Here is a 21,232-nt window from a genome sequence, read left to right as displayed (position 1 = left end):
GAAAACATTCTCCGATATAAAAAAATTCACAAATCTCCAAAAAACAACTGATAAAGGATTCCATTCACTGACAGTAAGCAGGGGTTGACCAAGTCAGAATTAAATGGCAGATGGGATTGTAACGCTCTGATTTTACAAGTCCTGTAACCAAGATTGGACATTAATTACTACACATAGTAAGAGACCGTTCCCATTCACTGCCAGGAAGCACAGATCTTACAAGCCCCATTCACTACAATAGAACATCTGGTGCGACTGTGATCGGCTGCATGTGATCCTGACAGCGGGCAACATTTGGCACCAGAGCTGCGTTCCTCAGAGCGCCCGACGGTCGGTCACACATGATCCATTAGTGCAAGTAATGACATAAGAAACCGCATGGACGGGAGGCTAAGAAAATAATAAATTACAAGACGCAAACAGAAATAACACTGGGCGGGTGGACGGCGAGTGCGGGGGGCCGCTAAAGTTTAACTCTTATAGTGCTGGAGCGTTATAACAGCATATATCAGTCAGGTGTGATGTAAAGGGGAAAAAAAATCTCTGCTCCAGAGCTACGTGATAAGAAGGGGAGGTTCCTGCACTCAGTAAAGAAATGGCTGATAACAGGGAACAATAGATTATTCAATCCCAAAAAGATTCTGAAGGTGAAATTTACAAAAAAAATGGTTTCCGACATTGGAAAGACTGCTGGAACGCTGCCCCCTATAGGACGGATCTCGCTAAAAATAAAATCTAGGAAATTACTAAAATGTGCAGTTTTAAAAGGAGTTTTTTGTGCTCCGATACTGGGGTGAAAACTTTTGCTTCTACTGTAAATATCAGTGCAAAAGCTCTGCATCTGGACCCAGCGTTATCGCCGTAATCACACAATACATTTCCCTGGAAAACTACAGTGTGTGAACACAGCCTAAGAATACATTTACAAATGCACCTGTACGGGAGGGGGTTTTGCCATGATTTTTCTAAAACTTTAGCACCAAAACGGAAAAAAAAAAAAGAATGCCCCTGTAAACCCAAACATGGAGGAAAAGGTCTTTGAAGATATGTGACAAATTAGTGATTATGGAGGGGAGAGGATTTCTGAGTGGACAGAAGTGGCTGATAACAGGGAACAGTAGATTGCACTCACCAGCACTAATAGATGCTAGACTTTAGGGTCCCTTTAACAGCAGATCTGACACGACTGGCCACCGGCTCCTTTTTTATCCCTATAATAATCAAACTGTGACTGTTGTTGCGAACCTACAACTCCCAGCATGCCTCGAGAGCTACTGGCACCAGATTTGTCAACGACTGGCGCCCAGGGCATGCTGGGAGTTGTAGTTTTGCAATGCCAGGACAGCCACAGGTTGAAAACAACAGACCTAGGTCATCACTAGTAAAAACTGGCGGAGGCAATGTGACATAAAAAAAACAGAAGGCTAAAAAGTAAATAAAGCCCCCCAAGATTCTTCTCTTGGCCGAGAAGCCCACCATAATGCGCAGTCTTATACATCCACACGTGTCTACAGGGGGCGACCGATGGGTCAAATCTTGTATAAAATGCTGGGGATGTAGTCAAATCTGAGCACAGGAAGCAGCTGCGTCCCCGATTCCCGCAGATAATGCGTTTTGAGCAGTTCCGAGAGGTATTCTACGATCTTGCTGTCCTCGTGGGAGAGGCCGAGGAGCTGCTGCAGGAAGGCGGCGCGGCGCTGCCTTATCGACTCCTCGCTCTCCTTCTCCCGGATGGGCAGGTGGACGTGGTGGCAGAAGGTGAAGAGGAAGGCCTTGGCGCTGAGCTGGGTCAGCATGCTCTGCACGTGCATGTAGTAAGTGCTGCCTTTCCTGATCTGTGTGCGGTGGTCTGCCACCCTCTGGAGGAGCGTCCCCCTGTACACCGGGCACCGCAGCGTCTTGTTGTCTGCATCCAATATGCTGGCGTAGCGGCTGTATCGGCTCAGGGTGTGCAGGGTGTTGGATCCGGAAGGAGAGACCCCCCTACGAGATGAGGAAGAAAAAAAAGTTATTAAAAGGTAATAAAGTTCTGCAACTTTTTAAGTACATCTCACCATGTAAGAGTTGTGCTTGCTGTCTGTGAATGTAAACTCACTTTTATAGACATCGGTTCATGATGGACATGACCAGGAAAATGTTTGCATTCACTGACAGCTAGCAGAAATAGTCATCATAACCCCATTTCTGCCCAAAGAAAATTTTTTTTTTTGCTTTTGCTCCACCCAGGCCATGATGTCTGTTGGGAGTCTAATCTAGCTCCTATGTCAGGATCCCACTCTCCTATACTTTGCACTGCAGCTCTACTCGCTCAGATTAATCCATTACGTGGAAAGGCGACTTCAGAGGATCAGAAAACGGCGAAAACCATTCTTACATTATGTCAGTGATGTAGAAAAACCGACTCCCTGCAAAGGGGGAAGAAACAGGACAGGAGGTCGAGGACACAGAGTATTAGGTTGTGTAATGGCTTCCATTACCGCCATCGGGACACTGAAAATGCAGAAATAATCAAATAGAGAGAGGACTTCATTTATAGAAGTTGGACCCCAAGGATAAAGTAGGAAGCCCACCTCTGGAGAAAAATCTTTTTTTTTTTTTACTTAAATGCATGAATTTTGAGCTAAAAATTACTTTTGCAATTGGATTGTATTTAAAATTTCTAGAGCCTCTGTATTTTTGCTGGCTATGAATGAGTTAACTGAGAATCTGCCAGTGAGCACGTGCTGATAGAGTTTTCAGCTCTGTTTTCTGAGCTCCTCTAGGCTGATTTATGTTCTTGCAGCACAGGAAATATAAATGTACAGGAAAATGAAAGCAAAAGGTATAAAAAAAAAAAGCCAATTGCAAAAATTATATTTAGTCCAAAGTACAGGCATTTAAAGAGAGATATTGTTCCCGTAAGTGGAAAATACCTTCAAGGATAACGTAGCAAGGGATGAAAATCCACAGATAGAACAGGAGATGAATTCACTGCACATTTCTCCTCTATATAGAAATAGATGAAATCCACAGAGAATATTTTCTCCAGAGATTCTGAGCGCAGGTCAATTACCGCCCGGAGGATGAGATTTCGTCCCCACAGCCAGTACTCCGCTGGCACCGCGCGTTAAGAGCCAGATTTTTGGCACAAGTATGGGGACGTTTATCGGGGTCTTTACCTCTGAAGTCCAATCAGTTTCCACTTCTGGAAGTCCATGACGTGCAGGGGGGAGGTCGCCCACATCTTGATGGGTTTGGCTACGTGTCCATTATTGGGGACAAACACGGACAGCGCCGTCACAAGTTTTTTCACAAAGGCTTCGTCTTCGCCCAACACGACGAGGGTCCTCCCGCTAAGCAGAGAGTAAATGGCGGGGTGAGAGAAGGGGTACTGCCTGATGAACATCAGAGCGTTTTGGCCAGCTTTCCTCTTTTGGCGCTCGGTGATGGTGGCGACAGGGGGAGGGGAAGGGGTCCTATCGGAGCAGGTGGAGGCACCGCTCCTGTAGCTGGTGGAGTCCTCGTCCAGAGTCATTTTCCCAGCGTCCCTGCTGCTCAATAGGTAGTTGGACTCTGGAGCAGAGAAGCTTTCCCCGCATGGGTCGTCCACTTGCTCCACGCAGAATTTCACCGGACCGAATGTATGGCTGATGTGCCTGCCGGGCTGAGGCGGCACGCTGACTACGACGCCATCGCTTGGCACAAGATCTCTGGCTAACTCGTCAAGGATGGGACTCTCAGTCCGTATACAACAAGCCGGGTCCACCGTCAGATCGACCTCGTTGGCTTTATCGTTGTCCTCGAAAATGGCACAGTCTTCGCCCTCGGCGGAGGTCTCCTCTTCGTTAATGGCTATTTGGTAAGATGCTCGGAAATCTTCGGGGATCACAGTTTCGGATGTACAAGTACTAAGGACTTCAATGCTGTCCTCGCTGATGGTCCTCCGGCTGCCGGATTTCCGCCTGGACTGCGGGCTCGGATGAAGCGTCAGGCACGGTTGACTCTCTGAATGGACGAGGAGCGTAGACTTCTCCGTCTGTAAAACCTCGATGCTCTCTCCACTGCTCACACTCCCTTTGGTCTCCGCCTCGAGACCCTCTGTGTTGCTGGTCGCCTCATCCTGGTCATCGTCAAACGCCTCCTGCTCAATTTTAATCCGCACAGACTCCACGCTGGACTTATAGGACTCCACACTGACTGACGGCTTCATGTCTTCCTCCACTTTAGCAGCGCTCGGCTGGTTTGAATATTGCCTGGCGATGGGTTTAGGATCCAAGGTGGAGACGTCCTCAAAGAGAAAGTTTGTAATGGCTTGCTGGCCCAGGAGGGTCCTGTCCAGGTGACTCATGATTAAGTAGCTGACGTCGCCCCGATAGCGCTTCTCGATGGCTGTCAAGAGGTCCATCGTTTGGGTGAAGAAGTAAACGTCCACCAGCTCCTCCAAGGTCTTCAGCTTCTTATCGAAACATTTGGAAGACTTGGCTTTGATGAATTTGGGGGTGTAGGAGGAGCGAGGGGTGTAGACCTCAGGGTCATCGTCGTCACCTTCATGGTCAGAGGTGGTGACCGGGTCCGGCACGTACGGCTGGTAGTCCTCCCCCTTTAGGTGTCGGTATGGGTAGGACTGGATCTGTCTCAGAAGGTCCTGGTGCTCGATCATGGACTTCTCCACGTTGGCCAGCTCATTGGCCTTCTCGATGGCCTGGGTGGTGTAGAAACCCTGGTGGTCCGTCTTCTCCTGCTCATCCATCTCGTCCAGGAGGACGCTCCGGGTGTAGTCCAGGTCCTTCAGCTTCTTCTCCAGCTCGTTGGCGAACGCTTTGCGGTTTCCGGTCTTGAGACATTCGGACGCCTTGGAGAAGTCGCCCGAGAGCTGCAGGAACTGCTCCATGATCTTGTCCTCGTCGGTGGAGATGTAGGCCATGCAGAAGGGGCGCACGAAGCCTCGCGCTTCCAGGTCGTACAGCGTCAGGTGGTGCACATAGGCGAACGCCCCTTCCTTGGAGTCGCCCAGGACCACCTTGGAGTCCTCCACGAAGTTCAGCTTGGGGTAGGAAGACCCCGGGGGGTGACCCACGAACGAGGCCTGGTAGTCCACCGACATGATGCGCAGGGAGAAGTAGTTGAGGTCGAAGGCGCCGCGGACGCGGGGGTCGTCGGGGACGGTGAGGAGAGGCTGCGGCCCCACCTGCTCCGAGAACTCCGAGATCAGGATGAAGTCCCTGATGAATTGGGCCCCCGAAAGCCGGGACCAGGGGCTGCTCTCTGGAAACAGCGGCACCGAGTACTCCTCTGGAAGCCCCGGGGAGCCCTGCTGGGGGGAGTCATACTCCTCATCTCGGGTAAACGCCACCACATCCGGAGAGCCGATCATCTTGTCACAAACACCTCACAGGGAGGACGCCATCTTGAATTGCGAACCACATGACATCCCAGTGACGTCACGGATTCCCGCTTAAGTAGCACAAGTCCGGAGCGTGTGAGAGAGAAACCCGGCAGCCAGGGAGATAACGACCTTCCTTCCGCATCACCGGAGAAACACGAATGCCGGGAATTGTAGTTCTGACACGATCACATGACTTAGTACGGAGTCCGGCAAGGGTCAGAAGAAGGTCACGTGATCAACCAGTGACGTCACTACTGAGCGAGTCAGAACGAACTCTCTCAAATTAGGCTCCTGTATCCACAACAAGGTTACGTCTTCTTTACTAATTCCGTAAAACGTAACAAAATAAAAAGAAATAAGAAAAATTACCAGCAATGCACGTCGGGAATTGTAGTTCAGATAAAGGTCACGTGACCACTTCCTGACGTCACTCTCGCAGGAGAATGTTTATTTGCATCAAATTAGAATATATCATGCATATTAAGAAGTTTTATTCATTAGTAACCCTGAAGACAACATGAACGTTGAGAAAAAAAAATAAGTAAAAAATAACACTAATGCATGACGGGAGTTGTAGTTTAGAAGGCCGATCACGTGACTAAATCGTGACGTCACTGCTGTGCCGGAGCTCGTTCAGACATTCCCGAATTATTAAGCTAGCGGATCCGCAGCTGATAGACGCCATAATGAATGAGCCCTGACGGGAATGACGTGAAACAAATAGGAAAAAAATACGGTAAGGCATGCCGGGACTTGTAGTTCACATTGATCACGTGATGTCTCTCAGCGCCGCTACGTTGCGCGAAGAGGGTCATTCTGCAGCAGCAAGCGAATGCCTGGCCTGCGCGGGAAGCGACATGGAGTGTAAGTATTGACAACTCCTTATTAGTACGTGGTTCTTTATAAGAGAAGACGCTGATATTGGCCTCCTGCTGCTCACAACAGCTGAGCGTCCGGTACAATGTGTCAGTGGGGGTCTCTGCTATGGATTCCCTGTGTTATACCGGGGGGAGGAGAAAGTCGTGTAACTGAGAGTGCTCCCATTCACTGACAGCAAGCAGAGCTGAGGAGAGTGGTGAGGACTGGGTCCGCAAGGCCTGGGGTGTGGGGAATCCAGGTATTCAGGGCTGTGGGATGGCAGCCTATTAACCCCTTCCCGGTGCGGGGCCGGTGACACAGTCGCCAGCAGTGATCAGAGCCGACTCCGATCACTGCTGCTTAACTATTTAGATGCCAATGTCTTTCCTTGAGCGGCCCTTAATCATTTTACTTGGGGTGGAGTGCCGACTGGTTACCATGGCAGCTGGCGCCTTGCTCAAAGCCCCCATCGCCGCCATTTTTATTGCAATTTTTTTTCTACTATATACCATAGTATATATTACAGGGAATCACAGACTCAAATCCTGTAAAAGGAGAAAAAAAGTGAACACAATAAAAAAAAAGGTGTTCTTTTTTTGTTTGTTTTTTTAATATTGGAAAAAATTAGTCTCCCAGTCAAAGAAAATATACATATATATATATATATATATATATATATATATATATATATATATATATATACATTATATGCATATGCCTTGGATCTGTAAAAATCTACGAATAAATTAACTGTAAAATTAAAAAAAAAATCAAAGCTGTTTTTTTTTTTTTGTTTTTTTTTTGGGTCATCTCAGAAAAATAGAATTAAAGGCGATTAAATTGTTGAATGTTCTCCAAAATGGTACCTATAATTCTACCGCTCGAGGTGGAACATAACGAGACTCCATCAACGGAGAAATACAAGTTATGGATGTTAGAATATGACACAATTATTTTATTTTTTTTTTCTACAAATTTCAGATATTTTTGTAACCGATAAAAGAAATACATTTATATATAAGTTTGGTATCGCTGTAATTGCGTTAACTTGGAGAAAAAAAAAACAAAAGCGCAGAAATGGAAAATCGTCCGGTTGTAAAGGATGGGGAGGAGAGGGAGCCAGGGCCGTGCATTCCTGTGAGGTCTGGGTGACTCTGTGACTAAGGCATGGTTTGATTAGTATTACTTCTTTTACAGGGATGCGTTGACCTCATCGGTTTTCTGTAGCGCTCAGACATGAACACCGCCGTCACCTCGCGTAATGATCCTCCAGAGAAGTATTTTCGTTTTTAGCAGACAACTGACACGTTTCGGCATTCGCTCCTGTTCTGTAAACTCCATCGACATGTCTCTAAGAATCCCTGTTCAGAAGGTCCTGTGTGTGGCTGAGAAGAATGATGCCGCCAAGGGGATCGCCGATCTTATGTCCAGCGGGAGGATGAGGAGGGTGAGGTCATTGAAGGCAATTTCTTTAATAAAAAGGGGACCGTAATGGGCACGGTCACATATGCCAATATCACACACACCTTCCTACAAGATCCATGTAAGAAATCTATGGCTCACGATCAGTCACTGGTTTGCGGGACATCTGTTTTCGCATCAACCCTGATGTCATTCATTGGGGACTGATGCTCATCTTCCCACATGGAAAATTTGCAAATTCTTCTTGCATGTCATATTTGCATGCATAGGATATACCGATGCTTCTCACAAAATTAGAATGTCATCAAAAAGTTAATTTATTTCAGATCTTCAATACAAAAAGTGAATCCCATAAATTATATAGAGTCATTACAAACAGAGTGATCTATTTCACGTGTTTTTCTGTTAATGTCGATGATTATGGCTTACAGCCAATGAGAACCCAAAAGTCATCCATTTTTTTTTTTCATACATATATATTTACAGAGAGAAGGGTTTTCGAAGTTTAACAAGATCTATGAGTACGAATATCACCTTTTTGGAAGGGTAAGTGATAAAAATGAGAGAGGGAAGAATATATGTATACCACGATAGTTCATTGTTTGCTGCCAGAAGCTGTTTCTATTCACTGACTGCAGGCAGAGATTTCGATTTGCAGTGTGCTTGGTGATTTGCGCTATTTTACAGACACTCGCCAACTATTTGGCCTTGTGTGTTCTTGGTTTGGGTGTTTGTATATCTTTTGTATTATCATATTATTCTATTATCGTATATTTTATCATTTCTCCGCAGGACGTCTCCGTCATTATGACTTCTGTGTCCGGACATTTGCTGGCGCTGGATTTTCAGAGTCACCTGAAGTCCTGGTTGGTTTCTTCTTTGAAAATCTTTAGAACTGATGGACAGAGATCTGCAATGTTGTCGGTGTCAGCGCAGCTTATCAGAGACATCAGATAATTCTAATGAAAACTAAACAGATAAAAATGTTTTATTTAAAGGGGTTATTCTTTTTTCATAGTTAGCATTGCCAGACAGAGCTTATAAATACAAGTAATTTTGCAATTTACTGCTTGTTAAAATTTGCAGCCGTTCTTGAGATATTAACAGTTTTCTTTTGTTTACAGCTCGTCGGTCTCCTAGGCAACCGGCTGTAAACAAAAGAAAAAGTGGTACTATCTCCAGAACGGTTGCAAATTTTAACAAGCAGTAAATTGCAAAATTACTTGTATTTATAAGCTCTGTCTGGCAATGCTAACTATGAAAAAAACGAATAACCCCTTTAAATAAAACATTTCAAGAAACTATCTCAAGAATGACTGCAAATTTTAACAAGCAGTAAATTGGAAAAGCTCTATTTGAAAATATCAATTTCTGAAGAATGGAATAACCTTTTTAAAGAGATTATCCGCTTCCTGCACCATCAAATAGAAGCTCAGACTGTTGATTGAAGTGTGAGCGCCGCATGGTAATGTCACTCGAGTGCTGGCAGACATCGCTGGGACGGTGTCGGTTCGGCATGTGTTTGTAAACTATTTTTATAGGGTACAGTCACATTTATGATGGAGTTGTCCAGGTAGTGGGCAGCCTTTTTTAAGGAAGAGCTCCAATTTTGTACCAGTTTAGAATGTAGAAATTTGGCGCTCTGTATATATCTAACTTCTGCTATATCGCTGATGCTTTTCAGCACTGTTGCTCAGCGGGGGTCCGCGTCTTGAGCCCTCCACTAATTGCACCACTTCAGGTAATGACTCAGTGTCTCACTTTGCAGGCGCAGCTGCAACCCAGTTTCACTATTTGATGCAGAAGTGGAGAAATTTTGCCCAAACGATTTCCTGAACATTAAGGTAAGTCTTCCATCATGTTTAAACCCGTCATGACCGGAAAATCTAAAAAAGAAAAAAAAAAAATATATATATATATATATAATTTATTTTTTTTATTTTTTTATTTTTCAATTTTTGCATAACCCAGGTGAAGGCATCCTTTTGTTTTGCAGACATTGCTGTCTGGCGAGCGCTACATCTAAATGCTGCTATCAGATTGACAGCAGCATCTAAATGGTTGACAGCAGCGATCAGATCTCAACTGCATCCGCTCCTGTTAGACAGAGATGTCAGATGAAAACATATTTGGTATGGTTATTACGTAGTACTGATATATTGATGGACCCGTCTTTAGGAGGGGTCCTCATTATCGGGTGTGTGGTGGTCCGACACCGATAAGTGTGTGTCCTCCAGCTTCACGCATGGGGGATGAGTCACAGACAACTTTTGATGATGTTTTTGCAGCTTTCTCGCCACTTTTGTCCCCAGGGAAAGCGCTGTGATTTTTGGTGCCTGAAACCTGTCTTGTGTATGTGCTTGTAGAAAACCCTGGAGCGGGAGGTGCGGCAGTGCCAGGCTCTCGTTATATGGACGGATTGTGACCGAGAAGGGGAGAACATCGGCTTTGAAATTATCCACGTTTGCAAAGCGGGTACGGCCTCACCCTCCATGCTGCCCGGACTTTTCGGCGGCTCCAAACATTAACCCCTTCATTACTTTTTCTTATAGTGAAACCCAATCTGCAGGTATTCAGAGCGCGCTTCTCTGAGATCACCCCGCGATCCATCCGAGCCGCCTGCGAGAACCTCAGCCCACCCGACCAGAACGTCAGCGACGCTGTGGATGTACGGATGGAGCTGGACCTTCGGATAGGTGGGCAGCAGGCAGTAGTAGGGGTCAGCGTTACTCCCTGTCCTGTTACCCCATAGACATCCGCTCCTTTTTTTGTTATTTCCAGGAGCTGCCTTCACCCGCTTCCAGACTCTGCGCCTCCAGAAGATCTTTCCGTCCGTGTTATCCAGCCAGCTCATCAGTTATGGGAGTTGTCAGTTCCCCACATTGGGGTTTGTAGTCGAGAGATTTAAGGCCATTCAGGCTTTTATTCCCGAAGCCTTTTATAAAATCAAGGGTAAGTGGCGAGAACGTGTACGCGAAGCTTTCTTCTTTATCTGGGCTCTTTTCTTACAGGGAACCTGTCTGCATGCTACCTAATACAAGGCTTTTTCTCCACTTATGAGCCTTTTTTGTTTTCCATCCACTAATACCCCCCACTCCGGCCTTAAGAACTCTGCATTTACTCTGAAAAATTGCTAAAAAGTGTCTTTGGTAATACAAGATGAATTGCCAGCTCACTGAGGGATCAGATTACAGCTGCCTTTTAAAGTGTATAGGGAAGTCAGGAATACAATAAGAAAGGCAGGCAGACAGCTTGAATAGCCGCTTAAGAGTGGATGTTTTATATCAGAATTCACAGCTACACTGCTCAGTACTACTGTATATTGTCCTCAAGGCTCCCACTTCTTTCTAATAAGTGTTTTATCTCACCTCTGTTCTGGATTCATAGCTACACTGCTCAGTACTGGTCTGTTATGACTTCCATGACACTTCTTTCTACTAAGTGTTTATCCTCTCGCCTCTTTGATGGACACATGAAAACATGCTGCTGACACTAGGCAGGAAAAAAATTAACTCCACCCACCAACTGGAACCGAGCTAGTCAGTTTTTGTTTAGTGTCCAAAGGAGGCAGACATGGGTCTGCGTTCAGACTTTGGCAGGTTTTCACAGGACAGCTTTTTTTTTCAGGCTTTTCTCAGGCCCCGCCAGTGTCAAAATTTAGTCCACAGCTTCATTGAGGCCTACTTCTGATTTGGTCACTCTCTCCACCACCCAATATAGTTCTTGCAAGCTTTTCTCCCGCTCTTCCTCCCTGGCCCAGTTCCATCAGCCTATCTACGGCGTAGTTCTTCTCACCTATCCAGCTTCAGGCGTGCATATTCGTCTCCTCCTCTCCCCCCACAATGAAGGCCCCACAGGAGCCCCCTACTACCCATGAGGATAGCGCACACTCTCCCCACTTATCTCAGTCAATCGCCGACCTAACCAAGGTCTCACAATCCTTGGGCATGACTTTTTCCCTGATATTTTTTTCTAGTAAATATTTTATCTCACTTCAATGCTGGATTCATAGCTACACTGCTCAGTACTGCTCTTTTATGTCTTACATGGTACTTTGTAGTAAGTGTTTTATCTCACCTCTGTGCTGGATTCACAGCTACACCGCTCAGTGCTGCTGTACAATGTCTTCCCTGCTCTTTTTTTCTAGTAAATGTTTTATCTCACATCAGTGCTGGATTCAGGGCTACATTGGTTAGTACTGCTTTATAATGTTTTCTCTGCTGCTTCTTTCTAGTAAATGCAGGATATAGAGGCCAGGAATCATGTTATTGTGTCTGGTATTGCACAGGCGTGGCACTGTTTTTGGGAGATATTAGACCCTTTTTTTCTCATCTTGGACAACCCCCTTAAAACTGTTTAGAATCTGTTGCTCTTTATGCCTCTGTTATAATCCTATATACTTACCGTATATCATCTTCTTTGGGTTCAGTGACTCATGACCATGAAGACGGAATGGTGGAGTTTAACTGGAAAAGAAATCGTCTCTTCAATCATACGGCCTGCCTGGTTCTCTATCAGATCTGTATGGAGGTATGGTTCTGTCTCTTTAAGGGGTTAGTCTCATTTTTATAGATGGATATTGTCAGGAAAGTAAATGTAAATACAAACACTTTTGCAAATTTTTGCTTGTTAAAATTTTGCAGCCGTTCTAGAGACATTAAAACTTTTGTTTTGTTTACAACTTGTTACCTCGGAGACCGACCACCGCTGCCGTCTTAGCTTGTAAGCATTGCGCTTAGGCTCTTCGGGATTAGGAGGAAACAACACACTCCAGTGACTCAAAACAGTGTTTATAAGCTCCGTAGGAAAGAGCCTGTAGTCATGACGCATATTCTAGAATCGGTGGTCGGTCTCCAAGGCAATGAGCTGTAAAGAAAAGCGTTAATATCACAAGAACGGCTGACAATTTTATCACGCAGAAAATTGCAAAATTGTTCATATTTACAAGATCTATCCAACAATATTTATCTATCAAGACGGTAATTAACACTTTAATGGCCTTGTAATCTACTTTCTGTAAATTTATAGGCCTCAAGGCCAAAAGAATTGGTTATTTTACAAGCGCTGAGCCTATATATTTTTACAGCAGTATATATTTTTCAGCAGGCTCCTTATCAGAGGTAAGATTGCAATGAATAATAACAGCTGATAACACAGAATCCACCAATCAGAACCGAATCCTCCCTTCACAATGAATTTTGCACACGCTCATTAGTTGCTTTGATATAAGCTAAGTTCATTGCTGCTAATGTACGTGTGCAATGTTTAATAGTAAGTGTGAAAATTGCAAGATATCTCATTTTTAATTAATTCTAATACGGATCATGATACCAATAGAAAAAAAAATGTGGCAAAAATTTGATTTAAATAATGAAACGTTGTTTGTTGCTTTGTTTTTTAGGATCCCACAGCAACTGTTGTTCAGGTCGGGAGTAAACCAAAAAGTAAATGGAGGCCGGTGGCGCTGGACACTGTGGTACGTGGACGGATACCAATACTGGTTTTTACACCTGAGCATTGGTCTCCAATCTGTGGCTCTCCAGCTGTTGTAAAACTACAACTCCCAGCATGCTCGGGCAATTGGCTATCAGAGCATGCTGAGAGTAGTAGTTTTGCAACAGCTGGAGAGCCACAGATTGGAAACCACCACACTAGTAATGATGGCTCCGGACACCGCGCCGCCATAGAAAGCGCCATTCCTTAACCATGAATTGTGTCGCACTCACTGTAATAAGTCACTGACTGTCTCCACATCGTGTTCACTTCTTCTGTGCAGGAAATGGAAAAATTGGTTTCTCGCAAATTGAAAATCGGAGCTAAAGAAACCATGAAGATTGCAGAGAAACTCTACACGCAAGGGTAAGGGCAGCCACCGAGAGCGGGACCGACCGCAACAGCGGATCTACGTGATCAGACTAAACTTTTCATTTTTTTTCCCTCATCATAGTGTCCTTTTTTTTTTTTTTTTTCTTACAGTTATATCAGCTATCCCCGCACAGAGACTAATATCTTTCCTAAAGATCTAAACCTCACAACGCTGGTCGAGCAGCAGACGCAGGATCCCCAGTGGGGAGGATTTGCACAACGTATTCTGGAAAGGGGTGGGCCAACGCCAAGAAACGGGAATAAGACAGATCAAGCCCATCCGCCCATCCACCCCACAAAGTATACCAACAGTCTGCAGGTGAGGTGTAACAGCACACCCTTACTAAATAACATAATACTGCCCCCTATGTACAAGAATATAACTACTATAATACTGCCCCTATGTACAAGAATATAACTACTATAATACTGCTCCTATGTACAGGAATATAACTACTATAATACTGCCCCATGTGCAAGAATATAACTAATATAATACTGCCCCTATGTACAAGAATATAACTAACATAATACTGCCCCTATGTACAAGAATATAACTACTATAATACTGCTCCTATGTACAGGAATATAACTACTATAATACTGCCCCTATGTACAGGAATATAACTACTATAATACTGCTCCTATATACAAGAATATAACTACTATAATACTGCTCCTATGTACAAGAATATAACTACTATAATACTGCCCCTATGTACAGGAATATAACTACTATAATACTGCTCCTATATACAAGAATATAACTACTATAATACTGCTCCTATGTACAAGAATTTAACTACTATAATACTGCCCCCTATGTACAAGAATATAACTACTATAATACTGCCCCTATGTACAAGAATTTAACTACTATAATACTGCCCCCTATGTACAAGAATATAACTACTATAATACTGCTCCTATGTACAAGAATATAACTACTGTAATACTGCCCCTATGTACAAGAATATAACTACTATAATACTGCTCCATGTACAAGAACATAACTACTATAATACTGCTCCATGTACAAGAATATAACTACAATAATACTGCCCCTATGTACAAGAATATAACTACTATAATACTGCTCCTATGTACAAGAATATAACTACTGTAATACTGCCCCTATGTACAAGAATATAACTACTATAATACTGCCCCTATGTACAAGAATATAACTACTATAATACTGCTTCTATATACAAGAATATAACTACTATAATACTGCCCCTATGTACAAGAATATAACTACTATAATACTGCTCCTACGTACAAGAATATAACTACTATAATACTGCTCCTATGTACAAGAATATAACTACTATAATACTGCCCCTATGTACAGGAATATAACTACTATAATACTGCTCCTATGTACAAGAATATAACTACTATAATACTGCTCCTATGTACAAGAATATAACTACTATAATACTGCCCCTATGTACAAGAATATATCTACTATAATACTGCCCCTATGTACAAGAATATAACTGCTATAAATACTGCCCCTATGTACAAGAATATAACTACTATAATACTGCCTCTATGTACAAGAATATAACTACTATAATACTGCTCCTATGTACAAGAATATAACTACTATAATACTGCTCCTATGTACAAGAATATAACTACTATAATACTGCTCCTATGTACAAGAATATAACTTCTATAATACTGCTCCTATGTACAAGGATATAACTACTATAATACTGCCCCTATGTACAAGAATATAACTACTATAATACTGCCCCTATGTACAAGAATATAACTGCTATACCACTTTATCACGTGTTTCTTGCTGTTACATGCAGGGTAATGAGCAGCGCATCTACGAGTTCATTGTGCGCCACTTCTTGGCCTGCTGCTCTCAGGATGCTCAGGGCCAGGAGACCACAGTTGAGATTGACATTGCCGCTGAGAGGTTTTTTGCTCACGGACTGATGATCATTGCCAGGAATTATCTGGACGTTTACCCCTATGATAAGTGGAACACCAAGGTAGGGATTGGAGCATTATATTATACTTTTAAGCACAATAATCGAGCAGCGCCCCCTGCTGGGGTGTTTCTTTTCCTATCTTGGTAACTAGTTTTGCTGTGCTGTTAGATAATCCCGGTGTATGAGATGGGGTCTAGGTTTCAGCCCACCACGGTGGAGATGCTGGATGGAGAGACCAGCCCTCCGCAGCTTCTCACAGAGGCAGATCTCATCTCCTTGATGGAAAAACACGGCATAGGTACGTGGCTGTAGATGAACAGAAACTCTGCACCCACCAGGAGCAATCAGCACCACAAAGCCTCTAACCTGCCCGTGTCCTCATTGTCTCCTCCAGGGACCGACGCCACCCACGCTGAGCACATCGAGACCATCAAGTCCCGTATGTATGTGGGTCTCACCCCGGAGCAGAGGTTCCTCCCAGGAGAGCTGGGGATGGGGTTGGTGGAAGGTGAGGATCCGGTGTGGATAGATCACTGATCTATCAACGAAATCAGCGATGATGAAATTAGTAAGATACAGATTTTTCACTGCTGTGGATTTGCCATAAGTGTCTGATACGGGGTCATCTCTGAGGCATGTACTTAGCCCGCAGTGTCACTGCTTCTGTAAGTGGGGAGGTGGCACAGACGCCATGTGCCTCCCGTCACCTACAAGGCAGCCTCGCGCCTCTGTGTCATCTCCTGGAGTATTCCCTTCTCCGTGGCTTCTCATGTCGCCTCTCATCCCCTCCACTGCTCCTCACACAACCTTTTTTCTCCTCTCCCCAGACTTTTTGCACCACCTTTTGTCTCCTCCCCAGCTCCTCACACAGCTTCCTGTCACCTTACCATGCCGCATCCCATCCCCTGCCTGCCTCCTCGGGCCACCTCTCCTGCCTTCCCTGCCTCTTCGGGCCGCCTCCCGTACGCTGCCTGCCTGCCTCCTCGGGCCGCCTCCCGTGCCTTCCCTACCCCCTCGGACCGCCTCCCGTGCCCTGCCTGCCTCCTTGGGCTGTCTTTCCTGCCTCCTCGGGCCATCTTCCCTGGCTCCTCGGGCCGCCTCACGTGCCTTCCCTGGCCCCTCGGGCCGCCTCCCGTGCCGTTCCTGCCCCCTCGGGCCGCCTCCCGTGCCGTTCCTGCCCCCTCGGGCCGCCTCCCGTGCCGTTCCTGTCCCCTCGGGCCGCCTCCCGTGCCGTTCCTGTCCCCTCGGGCCGCCTCCCGTGCCGTTCCTGTCCCCTCGGGCCGCCTCCTGTGCCGTTCTTGCCCCCTCGGGCTGCCTTCCGTGCCGTTCCTGCCCCCTCGGGCCGCCTCCTGTGCCGTTCCTGCCCCCTCGGGCCGCCTCCTGTGCCGTTCCTGCCCCCTCGGGCCGCCTCCTGTGCCGTTCCTGCCCCCTCGGGCCGCCTCCTGTGCCGTTCCTGCCCCCTCGGGCCGCCTCCTGTGCCGTTCCTGCCCCCTCGGGCCACCTCCTGTGCCGTTCCTGCCCCCTCGGGCCGCTTCCCATGCCGTTCCTGCCCCCTCGGGCCGCCTTCCGTGCCGTTCCTGCCCCCTCGGGCCGCCTTCTGTGCTGTTCCTGCCCCCTCGGGCCGCCTCCCGTTCCTTCCCTTCCCCCTCTGGCTGCCTTCCGTTCCTTGGCTGCCTTCCCTGCCTCCTCGGGCTGCCTCGCGAGCCTTCCCTGCCTCCGTGGACCACCTCCTGTGCCCTCCATGGCTCCTGGGGCCGCGTCCCGTGGTTTTATTACCTCTGTTTTGTAATGAACCCCCTCCACCCTGAGACCGTTATAAATCTACATAATCTTCATCCTACCAATTACTCCATCTCTGTTGCCCCCATTGCTTTACATTGATCATTTCCACAGGATACGATTCCATGGGCTTCGAGATGTCCAAGCCGAACCTGCGTGCTGAATTAGAGGCCGACCTCAAGCTGGTCTGTGAAGGCAAGAAGGACAAGTTCACTGTCTTGAGACAGCAGGTTGAGAAATACAAGCAGGTCTTCATCGAAGCTGTGGCCAAAGCCACCAAGTGAGTAGTCCTCGGATTGCCATCCTATTCACAGCAGAGTTCCTAGGTCATTTATTCTGGATTTGTCCATCTCTACAGGTTGGACGAGGCTTTGTCTCAGTATTTTGGACAGGCAGCGCAACCCGTGGAACAGCAGGAGATTTACGCAGAGACTCCTCTTCCTGTACGAAAATGTCCTCAGTGCAACCGGGATATGGTTCTGAAAACTAAGAGAGATGGCGGGTACGACGATAATAGGGTTTATGCCGGAGCTCAACCCTTTTATGAGGTTCCCAGACTTACACCGTAGTTCCCACAAAAGTCCTTAAAGTTTCTGAATCATCCCAAAACCATAAAGTGGAGGAGGAGGAGGGAGATGATGCTGCAGCTTCACTGTGTCAGATGGGAGGGGTTGAGTTTGGAGGCATTTGATTGGTTGAGTGTGATGCATCACACCAGGGAGAGCCCGCCCACTCAGCTGCCAGAGAGAGAGAATATGCGGTATCAAAAGGATAAAGACCCCAAACCTCAGGATGGAGGGTAACAGCTCGTAAGTCTCCACCGGTAACTGTCCCGTGTCTGTGTTTAGGTTCTACATTTCGTGCCTGGGATATCCGAGTTGTAAAACATCCATCTGGCTCCCCAGCTCCGTCTTGGAGGTGTCACGAGACGAGAGCGTGTGTGACGTGTGCGGACCCCACCCTGTGCACAAGTAAGCTGACACTTTATATCTGTATAGGTCCGAGCTGATTCTAGGAACTCTGCTGCTGTCATTGAATGGAAACGTTCTGATCTATCACAGCTTCAGTTCGTTACATTGTATCAGTGAAGGCAATCCTAGCTAGTGTCTTATTTTTTGGATGTTCCCTCTTCCTTCTCCCCCTCTAGGCTGAAGTTTAAATTTAAGCGCGGCAGTGTCCCCCCGTTGATGCCTCTTGAGTTTGTTGGGTGCATCGGCGGTTGTGACGAAACTCTGCGGGAAGTCCTAGATCTCAAGTACCTGCAGGGAGGTAACCGAGCGGCCCCTCAGTCCGGCCCGAGGGAGAGGAACCAAGTGGGTAATTCCAGAGAAAGGCAAAGTCGCCAGCCGCCCGCCAAGAAGGAGAGGAATCCAAAACTTGTGACCCCCGCCGTCCGGACGTCCGTAGCGGCCGGCACTGATCAGAACGAGGTGGTCTGCAATTGTGGGGTTAGCGCTGTGCAGCTGACTGTTCGCAAGGAGGGGCCCAATCAAGGACGCCCATTTTACAAATGCAACGGCGGAAACTGCAACTTCTTTTTGTGGGCGGATCAGGAGGGCGACGCTGGCAGAAGTGCGCCGCCCCTGCAGATATCTGGAGGACGTCCCTCAAATTCATTCACTAGTCCACGGGAGTCTGGAGGTGGAAGTGGGGACCATGCATCCGACGGTCAGGCTTCTTGTATGTGCAATCAGCCCGCGGTCACTCGTACGGTGCAGAAAGACGGCGCCAACAAGGGGCGACAATTCCACACCTGCTCCAAACCCAGAGAGCAGCAGTGCAGCTTCTTCCAGTGGGCTGACGAAAATGTGCCACCAGGTAAGGGGTTGGGGTGGTCCTAGGGTCCCAAGTGCTCCAGGGCGACTATCTGCACACTAAGACTTTTATTTAACCCCTTGTATCTCTCCCTGATCCCCTCCAGGAGGCTCCGGCGACTATCCCAGTGCATTTGGAGGAAGCTTCTCAGCGCAACGCAATTCTGGCACCAAGAGCAAGCGTTCTGACCACAACTCTTCAGATCGCGGGCCGACAGCGAAAAAACCACGGAGTTGTGGTGTATGTCACCAGCCCGGACACAACAGGACCAACTGTCCGCAGAATAGATGAGGAGCGTCTAATATTTTATCTTGTACGTCCCTACTGGAGCAGAGTGCTCGAGAATGGAAAACCATCATCATCCTCCTCCTCCATCCATCTACTCCTGTTACATGGATGTTCTATATTTTAGGCGTTAACAACCCCTTGGTTGTTGTGCCGGATTCACGTATCCATGGAAGGACCACCGGCCACAGGGTCTCCTGAGCAAATCATGTCGTACCCTAAAGCCCAGATATGTGAATGCCTACCAATCAGACTGTCGGACCGGACTCTGGCTTGGCTTCATACCGACAGCGGTGTCGTGGAAAATCGGCCATTATGAAAAGTCGTTGTCCCCATCTCAGGAGGTTCTGTGTCTAATTAGGAGATGGGTTTCCCAGTGACGTCTCTTATATCAAAAACCAAAAAGAAGAAATAAAATATTTTATGATGGGGTCAAAAGAGCCAGAGTTCAGTTTATACATTAGTTACCAATTTATTTATTTTTTTTTTAGTCTTGCCCACTCTAAAAAAAAATAAAAAGTCATAAAATCTATTAGGGAAGGGGGTTCATATGTCATCCGGAGTAGTGAGCAGCTACAAAGAGCGTCTTTTTATCTGGAGGACCCGACAGTCCAATGCTTAATTTCCCCTGTGGGGGTGCTGCTGGGAAATTTAACACTTGCTTCCAGGTTCCTGCAGACCTCTTCCTATTTGTCGGCACCCCCTTCTGATTAGTTAGGCCCCGTCGAAACGTCATCACCGAGCCAGAGTCCTGCAAATAATTTTGCCCAGATCCTAGTGATCATTTTATTATTGGATCACCTTACTAACTTAAAGGAAGTGTAAGAATCCCTGTAAAGGAGGAAAATTCACGTAGCACGCGCCTGATATTGCAGATCCCATGACTGACTCCGGTAGGTTTGGTCTTTTTTTTTTTTATATATAAATTATTTTAATATAACGATGCAATATTCTGTGAGATCATCTTCCCCCGAGCGTCTACAGAAGGTGCCGCCAGAATTATAACCGCTTTTTGTGCGGAGTTCGCTCAGTCTCGTGACGTTTGTTGTAATATATTATTTTTCTTGTTTTTAATGTACAAATAAAACTATGAGAAATATTGTACATATTCCTAAGGGTTATCCTCCTAAGTAATTGTATGATGCGAATTTCAACTTTGTAATCTACCATGTACCATCAGTTCCTCACTGTTTTCATAGTCTATTCTTCTGGTCCAGGGTCGTCTCTATTTCATTGTTCTTGTTAGTTAATTGCAGTACAATAGTAAAGTTGTTTATGGGATGAAATTGATTTAAGAGTTCATGGAACGTCTTTAGCTGTTGCTCAGACGACAAAAATATCGTCAATGTAACGACGATAGCCCAGAGGCCTCATGGGACAAGAAGTCACTGGCCATGAAAAGATTTGCGTACTGTGGCCCCTTTTACTTCCCATCGCTGTACCAGTCTCCTATACATATATCTTACCAAATTCAAGGTAATTGGTGAGGATGAATTTTGTAAGCTTCACCACAGAACAAGTATCAATTCCTAAATTTTACATGAAGACTTTGCAGGCATTTAATCCATCCTGGTGTGAGATATTCGAGTACAAAGATTCTACATCCGTGGTGGCCAGGATGGCTTCTTCTGGTTGAGGACCTATTGCTTATAGTTTATTCAGTAGGTCAATTGTGTTCTGGATGGGTAGCGGGTATTCTTAAACCCCTCGTAAAGGCTACAACCAGCTACATTCAGGACACAACTTATGTCTTTCTATATCGACTAAGGAATGTGCTCCTCAGACCTTGTGGGGGCATCACAATCATGGACCAGACCTCAATCACAGGACAATAAAACTTATACACGCCTTTATCTATCAACTGTTCCAATATTTATGGCCACAACTGTTT

The 21,232-nt window shown here is 46.1% G+C and overlaps 2 protein-coding genes across 5 annotated transcripts; one reads left to right on the top strand and one right to left on the bottom strand.

Moving 5' to 3' along the window:
• Window positions 1-745: 745 nt before the first annotated feature.
• Window positions 746-5,495, bottom strand: SMCR8 (SMCR8-C9orf72 complex subunit). Its single transcript, XM_077274350.1, has 2 exons — window positions 3,159-5,495; window positions 746-1,983 (listed from the first exon to the last, which is right to left on the bottom strand). The coding sequence occupies exons 1-2, from the start codon at window positions 5,351-5,353 to the stop codon at window positions 1,530-1,532; spliced, it is 2,649 nt and encodes an 882-aa protein (XP_077130465.1). The 5' UTR covers window positions 5,354-5,495; the 3' UTR covers window positions 746-1,529.
• Window positions 5,485-20,441, top strand: TOP3A (DNA topoisomerase III alpha). 4 transcript variants are annotated; one of them, XM_077274349.1, is made up of 20 exons: window positions 5,485-5,580; window positions 7,421-7,670; window positions 8,132-8,191; window positions 8,438-8,511; window positions 9,414-9,489; window positions 10,012-10,120; window positions 10,198-10,341; window positions 10,427-10,597; window positions 12,075-12,175; window positions 13,047-13,121; window positions 13,422-13,504; window positions 13,622-13,829; window positions 15,337-15,522; window positions 15,631-15,760; window positions 15,857-15,970; window positions 17,356-17,521; window positions 17,600-17,743; window positions 18,090-18,212; window positions 18,389-19,059; window positions 19,163-20,441. In XM_077274349.1, the coding sequence occupies exons 2-20, from the start codon at window positions 7,485-7,487 to the stop codon at window positions 19,345-19,347; spliced, it is 3,006 nt and encodes a 1,001-aa protein (XP_077130464.1). In that variant the 5' UTR covers window positions 5,485-5,580; window positions 7,421-7,484; the 3' UTR covers window positions 19,348-20,441. The 4 variants fall into 4 exon arrangements, with proteins under 4 accessions (XP_077130464.1, XP_077130463.1, XP_077130461.1 ...); XM_077274348.1 differs by lacking the exon at window positions 5,485-5,580 and adding an exon at window positions 5,978-6,101; XM_077274346.1 differs by lacking the exon at window positions 5,485-5,580 and adding an exon at window positions 6,058-6,229.
• Window positions 20,442-21,232: the final 791 nt, after the last annotated feature.

Source organism: Ranitomeya variabilis, chromosome 7 (genome assembly GCF_051348905.1).
Source record: "Ranitomeya variabilis isolate aRanVar5 chromosome 7, aRanVar5.hap1, whole genome shotgun sequence".
Lineage (NCBI taxonomy): Eukaryota > Metazoa > Chordata > Amphibia > Anura > Dendrobatidae > Ranitomeya > Ranitomeya variabilis.
Note: the sequence above shows the minus strand (reverse complement) of the source record. Positions and strands in the feature narration are given on the sequence as shown.